Source organism: Helianthus annuus, chromosome 11, assembly GCF_002127325.2.
Source record: "Helianthus annuus cultivar XRQ/B chromosome 11, HanXRQr2.0-SUNRISE, whole genome shotgun sequence".
Classification (NCBI taxonomy): Eukaryota; Viridiplantae; Streptophyta; class Magnoliopsida; order Asterales; family Asteraceae; genus Helianthus; species Helianthus annuus.
Window position 1 is genome coordinate 119361809 of NC_035443.2, and position 19111 is coordinate 119380919.

Sequence of the window (19111 nt, forward strand, 5' to 3'; positions counted from 1 at the left end):
TCTGTTCCACTGCCTGATCTGTGAGGCGATGAGCAAGAAGTGTAATATCCTGGATATTAGCAAGGTTGGCCGATGTCACAAGACTTTGAATTTCTGGTACCAGTCCTTTGAGATACAACTCAATGGGCCTGATAGGAGGGTCCACCATAGTTAGACACAAGATGGCCAGCTCGTTTGACCTTTTCGTATACGCCTCAATCTCTGACCGCGTCATTTTAAGATTAAAGAATTCCACTTCCAACTTGTGGATGTCATCACGTGTGCAGTATTCCCGCTTGATTAGTTCCTTGAAATCATTCCAAGGGGTGGCGTTAGCAGCTGCCAACCCTAACATCTGAACTTGCGCATTCCACCAAGTCAGCGCAATGCCTTCGAGAGTACCAGTGGCGTACTTCACCCTGCGAGCCTCAGGGCATTCACACATCTCAAATACGGACTCGAGCTTTTCAAACCAGCGGAGGAGTCCAACTGCTCCTTCAGTGCCACTGAATGTGCTAGGACGACAGTCCATGAAAGTCTTGAAAGTGCAAACACGTAGCTGAGCGTGTTGACCTGCTCCTGCTTGTGCGGCTGCAAGTGCTGCAGCAACTTGTTCGTTAATCAGAGCCGTCAACCGGGCTTAAGTCATGTTAATGCGTCCAGCCATGATCTTCATATCAAAGGCAACATAAGTGAGAGAGGTTCGCGAAAAATGCGATGACAGAAGAGAGTAAGCACACAAGTGTTCTCAAGCAATAGTTGTTACGTTTATCTAAGCATACCATGAGCAAAGTTCTATGTAATCTAGCAAGTAGGCAATGTAAACATGAACAGTATTACCTATAGTGTTGAGTCTTGCACGTGGAGCAAAGCGTCGTTGTGGATCGTTGAGCACTGTATAGGTTATAGTCTAATTTTAACAAAAACTTTTTCCCCTTATTAAAACCAAGTTCACTATAACCAATGGCTCTGATACCAATCTGTCACACCCCCAAAATCCACACGCGGAGTATCACCGCCTGGAGGCGTGACAAGACCAGGATAAAGTCACCAATCATATTGAACAATGTAAGTAGTAAATGTAATTCAACCAAATAATATGAAAGGTGTTCAAAACAATAGTATAATTTCAAATGTTTAGCGGAAGCATAAATGTAAAACCCAACATAAGTAATAAGTTTGAAATGTCATAAATGTTTAACATGGCATCCACGATCCATGTCCCACAACGACCGTGCCTCCCCGTGCAAGCTCCATGAGTACCTAACGACCTGCAAGGCATGTAACAACGAGTCAACAACAAAGTTGAGTGAGTTCACAATTGGTTGTTTAGTTATAGTATTCGTTTCGTAAACCATAAGTTCGTTTTGTAAACCATGTATCGTATTGATTCGTATCACGGTCTCCCAGACATGTTTGCGAAGATTAGTGGGGGCTTCCCATGTATCCTAGACTAGTAGTATTTGTATTTGTATCGCGGTCTCCCAGGCATGTTTGCGAAGATTAGTGTTCGTATCGCGGCCTCCCAGGCATATTTGCGAAGATTAGTGGGGGCTTCCCATGGGTTACTAGTCTAGTTGTATCTATAGGTGTCCTTTCCCTAACGAGGACAGTGGTACATGTTCCAGTAACAATGAATGTGCGAGTAATCATTCCATCCCATTCCCAACCCCGGGAATCCCATGCCTTGGTAAGAGTGTGTACTCACCTTGGTTTGCTCGGTATGCTAAACTATGTGCTCACAAGTAATCAGTCAAGTCCTATGGGATGCACGTATACATAATCAGTTTAAGTTCGTAACGATTCACATGCAATCTATGTCACAAAGTGTGTTTGGAGGTTAACATCATGCATCAGGTAAGCAGTTAATCATTTCCATGCAATTCATGTTCCACATAAATGTCCTTCACATTTTATACTAACATGGTTATTCTTTAACATACTTGACAAGGTTAACAAACTTAACAGGATTAACATATATAACAGGAGTAATAAGCTAACAGTGTTAGTTAATTAATCAGAGTTAACAGACTTAACGCAGTTAATTGACTAACTGGGTTTACTTTCTTAACATGCATAACAGAGTTAACATACTAACAGAGTTATCATACTAACGGAGTTAACAGACTAACAGAGTTATCATAATAACGGAGTTAACATACTGACAGAGTTATCATACTAACGGAGTTAACATACTAACAGAGTTATCATACTAACGGAGTTATCATACTAACGGAGTTAACATACTAACAGAGTTAACATATAGAACTATTGTCACGTATAGACTTTACGAGGAACCTTAAGTACTTACAGGTTCACGAGGAACCTTAACCTTCCCCTAGGGGGAACCTTAACCTTCCCCACTGAAGAACCTAAACCTTCCTCATGAGAAACCTTAACCTTCCTCATGAGGAACCTTAACCTTCCTCACTGAAGAACCTTAACCTTCCTCACTGAAGGTTCCCCAGGTACATGATCATCGTCAACAACAGCAGAACACAGAACCCTAATCATATACCAGCAATTTCATCATCGATTGTTAACCCAGAAACATACTCTATCCTGATCAACACACGTAACAACAAACATATAGCAGTATTATCATCAGATCAATTACTAACATTTATTAATCAACCCTAATGTCCTACTGTTTCACACGTCGATTAAATCATCATCATCATGCTAAGATATATCGGTAAACATATTACAGTTGACTATCCGTTTAAATCAAATGACGTAATCATTATTATGTTCTTAACAACAATACAAGATCGTATTCAATATATATACGAACATGTATTCCACAATTCACAGAACTTTCCTCAATCAGATTCATGTATACGAATATGTATTGATCTACCCAGGAGTCATGTAACGATTAAACAATAGTGAAAACTAACCGAGATGTGGTTGCCGTCAAAAAGAGAGAGGATAGAGCACTAGGGTTTTGTTTTAATGTGATTATGAGAGTTAGATGATGATCATACACAAACCTGTGTATATTCGGAACAAGTGGGCTGAACCCACTTGAGTTCTATTTTATTTTTGATTTGGGCTCTAAAGATTTGAGCCAAGGAAAACAAATACAGGTTTTCAATAAATTAATTCTTGCACAAACAATAACTATCAATCATAATTCAAATAATTTAATATGACGTGCACGTGATTAAGCGTAACAACGCTAGTTAAACGATCATGGAATTAGGCATCGCTAACCTTAAAAGTTCGGATTGTCACAGTCCAGTTCATCAAGGTCAAAAACTTCTGGAACTTTGGCTGGTGCTGCTAAACAGGGAAAATATCTAAATCACTATTCTTATCTTTTATTTTGTTAATTAAAAATATGCAAAGATTATGTAATCCTTACCAGACATATCTGACGAAGAATATTGGCTTGAACTTGGAAGATGCAGTGTAAAGGATCTGTCACAATCAGGCAACTGGTAGACCCTGTTGATTCTTTCTTGAGATTCTTCGGTGGGAGGAGCCAACTCTTTGAAGTTTTCTGCATAAAAAACATCAGTATGTTAGTACAGGATACATCATCAGGATATGTTTGGGGATATCTTAAAACCCTAAACCTTACCGGAGGTCAACCATTTCACCAGAAGGCTTTTTCCCTCGGGAATGGAATCCCGTCTAACAAAGAAAAATTTTCGTTGCCACCCATCCTCATTTTTTGAAGCTTTGAGGATGAGGGGGTTGCTAGAAGTTGAGAAAAGCAAGAAGCGACTATTGCCATGGGATCGGGGACGGTAGGCAATCGGAAGGTCTTCGATACAGAGATCGGGGATGTGCAGGGTTTTGATCTGGTTAAGCATGATAAATACTCTCCAGACCATAGGCATTGTTTGAGCAAAACAGAGGCCAGTGATTCTAAAGAACTGCATGATAAATTCCGGAAAGGGATATCGAAGGCCAAGGGAAAATGCGTATGACGAAAAGCAGATCCACTCCTCGGAAGACATGTCGGAACGGATGCTCCGGTCGAATGGACGGATAATCGCCGTGTTGGAAAAAGCACCAGAGGTTCTTAACGCGGCAATATCAGCGTTGTCAAAGGAGCACCCCTCCTTCTCGGGGTGTTTGAGTAGGTTCTTGTTGACAAATGACGAGGTGGAGTCGCCGGAGTGAGAGCGTGTTCTGGTGGCCATCGGAAAATTTGAACGAAGAAATTCTAAGAGAAAAGAAAAGGGAAGTACCTGAGAATTCTGAGAAAGATGATCGCTTATCAACAAAAAAGAGAGAAGATATAGGGGCTAAATGGATAGCCATCGAGTGAAAAACGCGTTGGAAGTTGTAGCGTGTCACTTCAAACGTCATTTCGACTTAATAACCTCGATTCACGAGATAAGTTTTAAAATATATCTGTTGGAATTGGTACACCAACAGATATATTTTGGAGACAATTGTTATGGGTGGTTTTCTACTCATATATCCTAAATAATATTCTGACTCTATTTCTTTTTGCTGTGATCAGGATACCGGATCAGGATATTGGTAATATCCTGGTACAGTATCCTGATGGTAACTAATTAGTTCACATGCAGATTAACGAAGGAAACTTGCAACGTTCAAGTGGACCTGTTCTCCCGAAGACTCGAACTAATCTGTTGAAATAAGAACGTTGAATCCGGAAAACGTGGACTACAACGTTCACAAAAGGAATATTCGTTTTATCCCGGATTTGTAGGCTAGTTAGTTAGCTTTGTTTTACTATAAATAGGACTGATCGGATCAGATAAGAACACACACAATCTCTCGAACACTCTTGCTCTCTAGCAGCAATCACTCACAATACACTTACACTTGTATTCAAATCGCGTTGTAACACTTAGTTGATCCGCATCATATCCTGCACTGTATCCTGATATTTGTAGTAATAAGAAGAACAAGGCAGTTGCGATTGTCAACTCCCGAGGTTTTGTGCCGACGATCTAGATTGATCAAGGGCTTTCCTCGTACACCTCGTGTCACCCTTTACCTTTTTGCTCATTGTTTGATCATAGATACAGCTCGATATCCTGAGCCGTATCCTGAAAACTGTTTTTGTTAACAACTTAATCAGCATATATTTTTCGAACACTTCTAGCACACTACCTCACTTAACTAATTTGATCACTAAATTGCTTCGGTAGTTTTTGACCAAAACAGTATGCGTTCAGCGGAAGCAAATATCATTGTTTCAAAACAATCAAAACCAAATTGTTTCAAGACGCATGATATTAAATGTTCTGATCAAACAGCACGCCCCATGACACTTCTAGCTTCCCAGACTGCAAGTTCCAATGCACTGATGTATCTAACGACCTGCAAGCATGCAGAAGAGTGTCAACATAAAGTTGATGAGTTTACAGTTTGTTCTACGTAAATAATGTAAATGTTTAGCTTTAAAGACATGTCAAGAAATAATACACTCGGTACCGATATGACTGATTATGTTTGTTATGCCCTCATCAATGTCTATCAACATTGATCAAAATGTTTAAGGTCCTTAGTTCATGCCCGACTCCCAGCATAGTGTGAGGTTTGTCAAACCTAATAGCGCTATCAACTAATACCCCGTTGACTCCCAAATAACTAGCTCGGTAAAGTAAGGACTTACATGATAGAGATTGAGTTTATTCACTGACATCGAAATTAAACTACAACATTTAAAAAGTATTCCTCTCATGAATAATAGTTTGCCCCCCCCGGGGGGGATGCATGCTTGTGAAAGAGTAGTGAACTCACCTTAGTTTGCTCGATATGTGTTAACATGCTTCTACGCGTTAATAACGTGTTAGGTTCGTTGCCTGCAACCTAATATACAATAAGTGTAAGTGTGTATACATGTAGTGTTTCGCAATACCCTAAGTGTCCAAACAACTAAGTGTATCTGATCAGATTAACAAGTTTAACACACAGTGGGTTTCTCTAGTTCGTGACATCTAATGTGGTTTTGAGAAACTCGGATATGTATAGTTTATCAATAAACTTAGACTACATATATACATAACTACGGCTCGTGCTACGGCTCGTAAAGAGCTAAGTCCGCCCCTGGTCATGACCCAAACAACCAACACCACCCTCCACGTCAGTTTCATATCACTCCACTCCACCCCACCCCACCCTCATCCACCAACCTAATCCAACGATGGTTCAATGGTATTACGCGTGAATATCCATAACTCAAACCACCATCTCCATACCCCATAGTCTAATAATTACTCCAATCTCTTTTTCTCTTTCATTAAATTAGAACACTTGTACAAGTTTGATAAAACGGTTGTTATAACTCTCTACTTAGACCAGACGGTATGGGAGTCGGCTTAGGCCCGGCCTGGCCCGGCGCCCGTCCCCCACACCGCCCCCCTCGGCCCGGCGCGTCCCATTCGGCTCCCACTCGACGATGTTGCCGTGCCACATTTTCAAACATATAGCCGTTGTAACGGCTATCTTAATTAATAAAAAAAACCTTTTTAACTTTAAATAAATACCCCTCATCTTATCCATTTTTATACCATTTTATCAATACTTCTCCCATTCTCATCCACTTTTATAAAAAACTCTCCATCTTTTTTATACAATCATGAATCCATCCAACCCAAACAACCCCAACCCGAACAATCCCAACCCGAACCAACCTAACTTTTTTTCGAGTCCCGCTTACACTCCGACTATGGATCCTTCATGGGTGTCTCCCCAATTTACGTTTTCGGATTTCCAACAATCACCCAACGCCTTCAAACAAATGCCCCAAGTTCAACAAATGCAACAATACCAAGCACTCCAACAATTCATGCAACGCAACTCGTTTAAACAATTCCAATCACAACCGCCAACTTCCCAACCGCAACCCCTGGTTCAACTTGACGATGATGATGAAGAAGTCATCCCCGAATCGCCACCTAAAGAGCTCAAGCGCAAAAAAAAAAAAAAAAAAAAAAAACACGGGGAAGGGGAAGGCGGTTGAAACCGAACCCGAAACCGGGCCAAAAAGCGGTTCAAGAGCAAAGCCGAGACAGTGGACAAAAGTAGAGGAGGAGGCGCTAGCACTTGCGTTTGTTAAGTCCTCAACTTACCCGATTGTCGGTATGAACCAAAGTTTATTTTTTTTAATTTAAATTTAAAAGGATTTATTTTTTACTTTTACTAATGCATTTTTTTAAATTTAGGGAACAATCAAACGGGTACTAGTTTTTGGAAGGCGACAACGGAAAGATTTAACGGGATTATGGGGCAAGGCCCGATGCGTGATCTCAATTCCGTCTCGGGCAAGTGGCGTAAAATGAACAAGACCATCAATGAATTTTGCGGGTATTATAACCAAATTTACACTAATCCTCCTAGCGGGAGTAACGACGAGGACATTCTTAACCTTGCGTTGGCTAAATGGGATTCTAAAAATTCAACACATTTCCCACACCTCCGAGCATGGAACGTTTTAAAGAAAGAAAACAAATGGAAGCAGGTTCCAAATGAGGTCGCAACCGCCAAACGGAGTAAAACTTCCGAGTTCGGAAGTTATAGTGCGGGAGGCTCCACCGCTCGTTGTCAAATCGACATAAACGACGACCCGATATATGACGGGGATGTGTTGCCCGTTCACGAGTCGGAACGCCCCCCCCGAAAGGGACAAACTAAAAAAAGAGGCGGCCGGAAAGCGAAAAGGGGGCGGCTCGGGTGGAGGGGGCGGCTCAGGGGCGGCTTCGAAAATGGACGAGTTGATAACCGAATTCCGTTCGTTCAAAGAGCTCGCGGCTGAAAAATATAGTCACAAGAAAACCGTGTCGGCCGACTATGCTTGAGCGGAGGATTTTAGGATTATGAGGTTGGATCTCGACTCGGTTCCGGAGGATGAACGCGAGGTTTATCGGAGGATGAAAGAGGAGGTTAAGAAAAAATGGACGTCATAGGTTGTTTACTTTTTTAATCGTATCGTTATTTTTTTTTCGTTTTTATGTTTACCGTTTCTAGGGTTAGTAATTTTAATTTTTAGGAAATGTAATTTTTTTTTATGTTATGAAATGAATTTAATTATGTTGTTTTATGTTGTTTTTTTTTTTTAATTTTTATGAAGTTTTTATTAAGTTAACAAAAAAAAGTTAGAAAATTATAAAATAATTAGGTGGGGTAGACCCATCCTTCACCCCTCTCAAAATGCAAGAAGTCACATCCTTTATGGGATGGTGATGTAGTGCCTACATAGCGGCCCATCCTCATAAGAATGAGACTCTCTATACCCTCTAGACTTAGTTAAAGACATCCTCCTGATAAGATCCAACTTTTTAATTAAATATGTTATGTAACTCATTACCCATCCCCTCTTTCCAATTTTTTGTTTTTGTTTGTTTTTTTTTTTTTTTTTTTTTTTTTATAGTATTCTAGTTCAAGTGGAAGGATGCAAATGGGTCTCACTTACTAGAAAACATAATTTTGTCTTACCATTGAACATAATAAAAAATAAACATGATTGACACGTGCAAGCTAAGTCTAAATTAGGGTTGGTTCTATCCTTCTAGAAGTAATTCTTATATCTTTACCAAGAATTTGTCCAACTCAAAAAAATCCCCCCTTTTGCTCCATCCATCTTTTTCTTTTTCCTGTGTCCAAACATAACATGCCCCATCCTACCCTACCCCATCCCCACCCCCACCCCCACCCCCACACCCACCCACCCATACACCTCACGCTTTATATCTCTCTCCCCTATATAATTGTGTATGTATACACATACACTACATATCAAAGCTCTGGCTTTTCACAAAGTCTACAAATCCCTAGTAGAGAGAGAGAGAGAGAGAGAGAGAGAGAGAGAGAGAGATGGCATGGAATTGGTTGAGTGGGAATAACATGACTCCATTTTCATTATCTGAGTCTACTGGTGACTCTGAAGAAGTGAAATCAGAAGTTCATCATGATCATGAAGAAGAAAAAGCAGCCATGGATGAAACGGAAGGTGTATCATTTCGATTCAACAACGAGGATGAAGTTGATGATGATGATGATGATGCTCATTCTTGCAGCTATGATCATTCACCCTACGTTAGCACAAGATATGTTAGTAATTGTAATAGCCAACATGATCAATCTCAAAGAATAATCTATGATGATGGTGACATCAATGACGATGAGGATGACGACGACAAGAAGAGTCAATATCAGACCAACGGGTTGGATTCATCTAAGCAACAATGGAGATCTCTTAAATCTTTTGTTGATCCTTTAAATCAAAGGGAGATTGATAAAAAATTCTGGGATACATGTTTGGCTTCTTGATATAGATTACTTTCATAGGGATAGATTTAAAACTCCTGTTATAATTTGTGTTTCTTGATGTGTTATCACAATTTTCTGAATAGTTTTACCCCTCAGGTTAGAAGAAAAAATCAAATGTAAATATTAAATTGCCCGACAGAAATATATAGTTCATTTTATGTTTTATGATTGTTTTATAAATTAATGCAACAAACGTGACAAATACTTGATGCACTTTAATAAATATATATATTACATACATGATAAATGGTAAAATTGATTATTGCACTTTAATAAAAATATTCTTGTACGATTTGACATCTGATTTATTTTATGGCAATTTGTGTACTTGGTTGGCATTCTTCTATTTAACTTGCACTTTGTTCACTTGTTTTAAGGTTAGCAACAACACATGCATGTATATCGTACTAAAATTAATATATTTAAATGTCTTAAATTTTATCTTTTAATTTTGCTTTAAGGTTAGCAACACATGCATGTATATCGTACTAAAATTAATATATTTAAATGCCTTAAATTTTATCTTTTAATTTTAATGTGTGATGCGACAGTATCGGTATTGTTTAGTTTGTTACTAGGTTAGAACACCGTGTATTATACAAGTTAAATAAATGCAATTTTATATATCAAATAATTAAAAATATATCTTTTAAAATCTCGTTTATTACACGGGTTGAATAAATGCAATTTTATATACCAAATAATAAAACAATATATATTTAAAAATCTCGTTTATTAAAATTTAATTTTATATATTAAATAATAAAAAAAGTTATATCTTTAAGAACCCCGTGTATTGTACGGGTTGAGTAAATTTAATTTTATATATTAAATAATAATAAAGTTACATTTTTAAGAACCTCGTCGAGCTGAGGAGCGAGACTAAGTTCGACCGTTAGGAAGACTAAAGCGGGAGGCTGTGTTATACGGGTTGAACATATGTAATTTTATATATCAAACAATAAAAGTTATATCTTTGTAAATCCTATGTATTATATGTATTGAATAAATCTAATTTTATATACTGCATAATAAAAAAAGTTATATTTTTAAAACCCCGAGTATTACACGAGTTGCATAAATGTAATTTTGTATAGTAAAAAATAAAAAAATGTTATATCTTTAAAAAACTCGTTTATTACACGTGTTGAATGAATCTAATAAAAATTTATATCTTAAAAAAAACTAAAGGATATACTCGATATACGATAGATGGGGTGATTGCGGTGATTGTTCTTATAAATGTCACGTAAACATAGTGATTACCGTATTTGAGTTGAGAATTGAACACGAAAATATAAGTATAGAACCAATAAACACCTTTTAAACATTTTTGAAATAAGTTCTACCCTTAACTATTTTAGTTTAGTAAAATAAATAAATCATTTAAATTAACTGAGTTAAGGCTAAATGATATAACTTGCAAGGGTTTGCAAATATCGAATACGTTTTCTGTAATTATTGAAGACAAAGGACACAGTTTGCAATAAGTGACATACATAAAGGACGATTTTTGTAATTTACTCTATTTTAAAATATTATATATATTATCTCCTATATGAATTGTTTAAATTTATATTAAATTTAATTATATATTTATCTTTTAATTGATATTAATTATCTATAAAAATAGATGGCTTCAATGTTTCTTTTATTATAGTAGATAGGTACAGGGAAATTCATACGGTACTGGCTGGATTCGTTACGATATTGGTATGCTATCGATACCCGGTATAAAGTTATGACGTGTTCAAAAGAATATGTTTTATGTTAAAAACCATAAAAAGGAATACTGGTGTTGGTTCTGATAACAATTATACCGGTTCAATTCATCATTGTACTATTTCGAATACTCTTTTTTCAAAAAGGTCTATACAGGAACGGCGAAAAAAAATACATATTAAACACAGTCGTGTATTTAGCTTTATAAAAAAAGATAACGAATGCGAGTTATCAGAGGAAAATCAAATTAAATAAAAACAAAATTGGTAAAAAGAACATGTATTTTAAATTGTGTACCGATATACGGGTTCTGATAATACTGACAGTGACAAAACCATAAACTTTTAACTGAGGGATCTAGTTATCACTATTATACATTATCGTCTAATAATTCAAATTTTCAGTACAATCTCTATTATTTATATTGATATCTAAAGGATTTGATGAACCTTATCATTTAGTTTGATAATTTTTTTTTTATCAAAATGGTTGTTTTAAGTAAAAGTATTAACATTTAGTTTGATTTTTTTTATCAAAATAGTTCTATGAGAAATATAGGAAAAATGCCAATACTCTTTACGTTGATGTTCTATGAGAAATATAGGAAAAATGCCAATACTCTTTACGTTGATGTTTTGCTTGTGTATTATTTTCCTCGATGATAAAATTAATAGTATTTAAGTTTAACGTTTGACAGCTTTTGGAAAATGGCACGGAACTTCAGGCCACTGAAGTTTATAAAGCCATTGTTGCCTTAAATATTTGTTATTTTATATATTCTTTTAAGTCTTTCATCTTTTTCACTCGAAAGAACAAAAATTATAGAGCTTTATCAGTTATCGCAGATCGAAAAATCTTTTTCACTGTCTCTCTTCACTTTATAAACATGCTCTTCTCTTTATTTTAGCGACATTTTGAAGGGTTAATCTCAAATATCACTTCCTCGTTCAGTAACTATAATAACCATAATTTTGGCCGGCCGAAAAGTCAAGTGACCCTCTTGACCCTCCTATGGTTCCTTCGCTAAATACCGATACCGGTATCGACGTTGTTCAACCGGTACGGTACCCTTATTACACCACCAGAAAAAGACTTTATTTCGAACACAACCTCTTTTTCAATAAATTTCATACAGGAAAGTTGAGAAAAAAAATCAACACAACTATGTATTTAGTTTCTTTTAAGTTAACGAACACAAGTTATCTGAGAAAAACCAAACCAGTAAAATCATAAACGAGTTAAAAGTGTATATTATATATAATACAGGGGTAAAAATAAAAGTTTTAAACCATATTGTATAACTACCTGTTTTGGTCAAAAATTACCTAAGTAATTAAGTGATCAAAATAGTTAAGTGAGTTAGTGTGCTAGAAATATTTGTAAAAAATATGCTGGTTAAGTTGTTAACAAAAACAGTTTTCAGGATATAGCTCAGGATATCGAGCTATATCAACAATCAAACAATGAGCAAAAATGGTAAAGGGTGACACGGGATGTACGAGTAAAACCCTTGATCAATTTAGATCGCCGGAACAAAACCTCAGGAGCTGACAATCGCAGCTGCCTTGTTCTTCTTATTACTTCAAATATCAGGATACAGTGCAGGATATGATGCGGATCAACTAGGTGTTACAATGCGATTTGAGTACAAGTGTAAGTGTTTTGTGAGTGATTGCAGCTAGTAGAGAGCAAGAGTGTTCGAAAAATTGTGTGTGTTCTACCTGATCCGATCAATCCTATTTATAGTAAAACGAAATTAACAAACTAGCCTATAAAACCGGGATACGCCGAATATTCCCTTCATGAACATTGTAGACCACTTCTTCCGGCTTCAACGTCCCTATTTCAACTGACTAGCCCAAGTCTTTGGGAGAACAGGTCCACTCGAACGTTACACGCTTGCTTCATTAATCTGCACGTGAACTAATTAGTTATCATCAGGATACTGCATCAGGATGTTACCAATATCCTGATCCGGTATCCCGATCACAATAAAAAGAACTAGAGTCAGAATATTGTCCAGGATATATGAGCAGAAAACCACCCATAACAATTGTCCCCAAAATATATCTGTTGGTATACAAATTCCAACGGATATATTTTAAACCTTATCTCATGAATCTAGGTAATTAAGTTGACGACGATTGAAGTGACACGCTACAACTTCCCATGCGATATTTACTCAATACCCCCTATATCCAGCCTATATCTAGCCAAACTATCTGCATTATGATCATAACACTCTAAGCAAATTTCAGGTATTCTTCCTCCTTCTCTTTTCTGTTTTTCTTTGCTTAGATCCTCCATGGCCAACCGAACAAGATCCCAAACGGCAGACTCCGTTCCTACCTTCCATGAACAGAACTTGCTAAAAGAACCCTCAAAAGAGGTGTGTTCATTTGATAATGCTGATATTGCAGCCTTACGAACTTCCGGTGCCTTCCCCGCCGGAGCAATCATTCGCCCGTTTGACCGAGAGATCCGATCGGACTTTTGTTCCGACGAGTGGGTATGCTTTTTTGCTTATCCTTTCTCAATAGGGCTCCGATATCCTTTCCCAGCCTTCATATCTCGCTTTTTGATCTTACCGACCTTAGTTATGCCCAAATCATGCCTATGGTTTGGCGTGTGTTAGTTACCTTGGACCAATTTAAAGCTCGTCACCTGCCTGACCTGTGCATCGAAGATCTTCCGACCGCGTATTGTTTGAGGTCCCATGGTTCCAGCCGATTCCTTCTTATTTCTACCTCCAAAGATCCCCTCATTCTCAAAGCCACTAAGAACGAGGACGATTGGAGACGTAATTTTTTCTTTGTAAAAAGAGATTCCATCGACAAAGGTCTAGACCTTCCCAAGAAATGGTTGACCTCCGGTACGATTTAGGGTTTTAGGAATATCCCCAGTCGTATCCCGAAACCATACCCTAAACTGATATCCTGACATATCTATCTTCTTTTTGCAGCAAAAATCAAAGAATTGGCCCCTCCAAGTGCTGAATCAGAAAGAAGAATAAAGGAAATCTACCGGCTCCCAGAAAGTGAAAGGACATTTACCCTGTTATTCACAAGCTCAAGCCATAAATCAAGCTCCGACATGTAGGGGTGTTCATGAGCCGATCCGATCTGATTGAGGGTCTGCTCATGCTCGGATTGAATTACAACTGATCCGATCTGATCGGATCGAATTTGCAAAGCCAAGCACAAAAGTGATGCTCATGCTCGGATTGAATTTGAATCGATCAGATCATTTTCGCTCAGTTTTTATCAAATCCTAAAAAAAAGTTTGAGCGGATCATTTTCGCTCGATTGAATTATAAGGCTTCGTTCAACAAAAACAAATCCTAACTTAATTAAAACATGTCCAACACTTTACTAACAAAAGCAATACATAACTAAAATCATGATTCTAAAAATGTTCTTAACAATATCAAGAAGCACAAAATAAAGTGCGAAATACAAATTGTCATTTAGTTCAAAAGCCATAAACTTCTTCTTTAAGCTTGATTATCTCCATCTACCATTAAGTTCAAAAGCCAAAAACTTATTCATTAATCTTTAACATCTATAATATATATATATATATATATATATATATATATATATATATTATTAATAAAAATAATTTGAGCGAAACCGAGCGATCGACGAGCGAGCGGACCTTTGCTCATGCTTGGCTTGAATTTGAATCGAACCGATCCGAGCGGCTCATTTACAAACTGAGCGAGAATCGAACGAGCATTTTTCGAGGATCGTCGAGCGATCCTCGATCGTCGAGCAGTTTGGACGGCCCTACCAACATGTCTAATAAGCATAATTTTATAAGTTACTTTCATTTATCAATCCGATTATATTTTGAAAATATAAAGACTTAGTATTTCTTCCCTTTGTGCAGCACCAGTCATAAACCTAGAAGGCTTTGACCTTGATGAATTGGATAGCTACTCCGGCGCTGTCCAAGTCAAACAGGAGGCCAACCCCAAACCAGCAGTCACGTCAAAAGTCACCAGTTCCAAAGCTGTTGTTGTCCCCAAGCCTTCTACCGCTTCAAAGCCTCGTGGCTCTAGCTCTCGTAAAAGGAAGGAGCCAGATTCCTCTTCTGCATCGGATGTCTTCCCTTTTGAGAATCATGGATTCTCGGAGTCCGGCAAGTTCATGACTGGCTTCCTCAATCAGGTAGGTATCCTCGCCTTATATCCTGCACATATATACCGAACACATACTTTGAGTACGTATACTAATATTTGTTTACCTGATTACAGGGCCTCGAGCGGCTTGTGCTCCTCTACGAAGATTCATGCGGGCTGAACAAGATGTTAGAGGCTAAGCTGAAGAAGGCTGAAACCACCATCATGGACCAAGCAGCAATTGCCACTGCCAAGTCTGAGCATTATGAAGCCAAGTACAAAGCAATGACCCAAGAGCACCAATCTGCCATCAAGAAGATCACCCACGAGGCTCAAGCCAAGTCTGATGCTGCCCAGGTTCAACACGAGCATGATATGGCTTCATATCGGGAAGGCCTCAAGAATTCTGTCGTCATCTCCCTCCTCCAGGCTAGATTGAAAATGTCCTATGAGGCTAAGGCCCTGGGCTTCGAATGCCCCTCATGGAATGTTGAGGCTTGGGAGGTGAAGTTGAGGGATCTTGGTGGCAATCTCGTGGAGCATCATGTGAAGCTTGTCGTTGAGGAGCCTGCTAAGGTGGCTGATGCTGATGCTACAAAGGATGCTGACGGTGATGCTGGGAAGGATGCTGGTGCTGATGAAGCCATGGTCGAAGAGGATGCTGCCCCTTGAAAGCAGCGCAATGGGCAATGATGGATGTTGACGCCGAGGCCGGAGGCCATTTTTTAAATTTGGTGGTTTGTCGAACAATTTCAATTTCCTGTCTGTCAAACATTTTACTTTCCTGCATGTAGACAGTATGATGGCCAAAGGTGGAGTGATCCTGAGTTTCAGGACGAAGCCCTTGGTCATCAGTTAGTATGCTTTATTTTGAACAGTTTAACAATTGAAGGTGGAGGTATCTTGGGTTTCAAGATGAAGCCTTCAATTGTTAAGTAAATATGGTAGAAAACTAATCGTGCTTTTGGTGGATGGGTCTCGGTTTGAGATGAAACCAAAAGCACAACCTTTTGCTATGTTAATAATATAACCTTTTATGACCATATCCATTGTTGTCCATTTTTGCAATTCTTGTTATATAGTGTTTGATTTGAATACAATTTCAACTTTTCAATCTTAGTGTAGCATTTCAAATATCCCGAACAAATATCCTCAGAATATATCCTGGTCAGGATACTCATAAACATCCTTCTAAGACTTTTGTCAAACAGAGTTTTAAAACTTAGAAAATTTAGATAAGGTTTTCAAAGAACAAAAAAGGAAAGTTCATACCAGAAATAGAGTACAGCTCTATCCTTAAACTTCAGTCCTTTTGCAACCTTTCCACCGAAGATGTCCCCAGTCTGGGATACTTAGTGAACTAGGCCCAAGCTTGATCCTTTGAGCTTCTCACAATGCCTTAGTGGGAATGTCCCCTGTGTATAATGCCTTTGAATATTTAGAAATTTTCTAGACATCAATTACAACTGATTTTACACTTATGTATAACTTTAGTATTACAGGGTATAAACCCTAAATATCCTGGAGATAAATCCTCAATTTTCTGGGGATAAACCCTAAGTATACTGGGGAAAATCCCAAATTTTCGTGCGCTACAGACGGGAGTGTATATACTCCAAGACATAGAAATGTGAAAACCTTTAAACCTTCGAGAGTATGAAAATACCCTTTCGTGAGAGAGGGTGATCAATCCTCATATACCTTTAGGATCCAGGATGTAGCCAACAATAACAAAATTGTTAGCCACTTTTACATGGACTGGTCCCGCTATCTTGAACTATCCCTGGATAACTTGCACTCCAGGCGGGGTGTTTAAACCCAATTCGAAAGAAAGGTGAATACCTTTAAACCTGTGAAGGGATCAGGATCCCTTAAACGTGAGAGAGGGGGCCAATCCTCTAATCTTTCAAATTATCCTGAGTGTATATCCTAGAGTTATATCCCGAAGCATATTCTGAAAAACAACCTTAAACTAAGGTGGGTGTTAGCTTGGCTAACACCCCTCCGATGCTTAAGTCAATATTGGGTTCAAATAAAATTAAATTATATTTAAAAGAGACAGAATTCATACCATCTTGAGTTAGAAATTAAATTCTAAACTCACTTGAAATAGGCTTTGAGGTGTATAGCATTCCAGGATCTTGGTAGTATATCCCCCTCTATATTCTTAAGCCGGTATGCTCCTTTCCCAGATTCCGATTCGATCTCATAAGGTCCTTCCCACTTCGGAGCTAATTTTCTATCAGCAGTATTAGTAGTATTCTAAAAAGCCTTCCTTAATACCCAATCTCCAACTTAAAATCTTCTAGTCCTTAGGTTCTTGTTATATGCTCTAGATATCCTCTGTTGGTATGCTGCCATTCTCAACTTTGCCGCATCCCTTGTCTCATCTACAGTATCCAATTCTTGGCATAGGGCTTCAGGATTCTTCTCAGCATCCCGGAGGTTGGATCTTGCTGTAGGTATCACCATCCCTGTCGGGATTACTGCTTCTGCTCCAAATACTTAGGAAAATGGGGTTTGCCCAGTTGCACTTTTCACTGTTGTCCTATCAGCCCACAAAACAAAGGGTAATTCTTCTGCCCATCTTCCTTTCTTAGCTCCTAGTCTCTTCTTTAAATTATTGACAATTATCTTGTTCAAAGATTCCGCTTGTCTGTTTGCTTGAGGATGTACCAGTGTGGATGTGATCATTTTGATTCCCCAACTTTACAAAAATCAGTTGTCCTCTTAATGATAAACTGAGAGCCATTGTCACAAATTATCTCAGCTGGTACCCCAAACCTAGTCAGGATATTCCTTTTTATGAAGGATACTACTTCTTGGTCTCTGACTTGAACAAATGCCTCGGCTTCAACCCATTTAGAGAAATAATCAGTCATTGCCAGCATAAAGACTTTTCCTCCTGGAGCTTTTGGCAATTTTCCCACTATGTCCATCCCCCACTTCATGAATTGCCAAGGGGAAGCAATAGGATATAATGGTTCAGCAGGTTGATGTAATATATTACTGTGCCTTTGACATGCATCACATCTTCGAGCATATTCTGCAGCATCTTTCCTCATCGTTGGCCAATGGTATCCTGTTCTTAACACCTTTGAGAATAATGATCTGCCCCCAGTATGGTTACCACAATCCCCTTCGTGTATATCTTGAAGCACTTCTCTAGTTTCGGGATCCTCCAAGCACCTCAGGTATGGTCATGCAAGAGATTTCTTATACAAAACATCATTTAGAATATTGAATGGTGATACCTTCATTCTAAAGGCCTTAGGATTCTCATCCTTTGGGATGTGTCCTTCCTTGAGATATCTCATGATTGGAGCTGTCCAGGACTTAGGATCCTCCTCAGGATATTCAGGATCCTGAATATTTACTACTTCCTTATCCTTAGATTTGAAAAGATCCACTGCAGGATATAGGATATGTAGTATTGGTATTTGAGTTCCTTCCGGTATCCTGACTGATGATCCTAGATTTGCCAAGGCATCTTCTTCAGCATTATCCTCTCTTGGTACCCGTTCAAGTGTAAAAACATCGAAATGTACTGTTAATTTTTTGAGAATTTCGAGATACTCGATTAACTTCTCACCTTTAACTGCATAGGATCCATTAAAATGATTAGTAATTAACAAGGAATAACCCAATACTTGTAAACTTTTAATATTCATATTCCTAGCCAACTCTAATCCTGCAATTAAAGCTTCATATTCTGCTTCATTATTAGTGGCAGGAAATTCACACCTAATAGCCTGGGGTAATATGTCCCCCTGTGGCGATTTTAGTAGTATACCCAATCCTACACCTCTCACATTAGATGCACCATCAATATATAATGTCTAGGATTCTAAGTTTTCTCCTAACTGTTGTACTTCTAGGTCTACTTCATTTTGAATATCACTACTGAAATCAGCCACAAAGTCAGCTAGAGCCTGAGACTTTATGGCATTTCTAGGTTCATATACTAAATCATAGGCACTTAATTTTACTGACCACTTAGCCATCCTACCAGACATCTTAGGTTTT

At 38.2% G+C, this 19111-nt stretch overlaps 2 protein-coding genes across 2 annotated transcripts; both read left to right on the forward strand.

The window, feature by feature from the left end:
- Positions 1 to 6836: 6836 nt before the first annotated feature.
- Positions 6837 to 7726, forward strand: LOC110888124 (glutathione S-transferase T3-like). The gene is made up of 2 exons (XM_022135663.1): positions 6837 to 7053; positions 7137 to 7726. The coding sequence occupies exons 1-2, from the start codon at positions 6837 to 6839 to the stop codon at positions 7724 to 7726; spliced, it is 807 nt and encodes a 268-aa protein (XP_021991355.1).
- A 6984-nt stretch (positions 7727 to 14710) lies between these two features.
- On the forward strand, positions 14711 to 15955 carry LOC118483927. Its single transcript, XM_035979719.1, has 2 exons — positions 14711 to 15134; positions 15221 to 15955. The coding sequence occupies exons 1-2, from the start codon at positions 15114 to 15116 to the stop codon at positions 15755 to 15757; spliced, it is 558 nt and encodes a 185-aa protein (XP_035835612.1). The 5' UTR covers positions 14711 to 15113; the 3' UTR covers positions 15758 to 15955.
- Positions 15956 to 19111: the final 3156 nt, after the last annotated feature.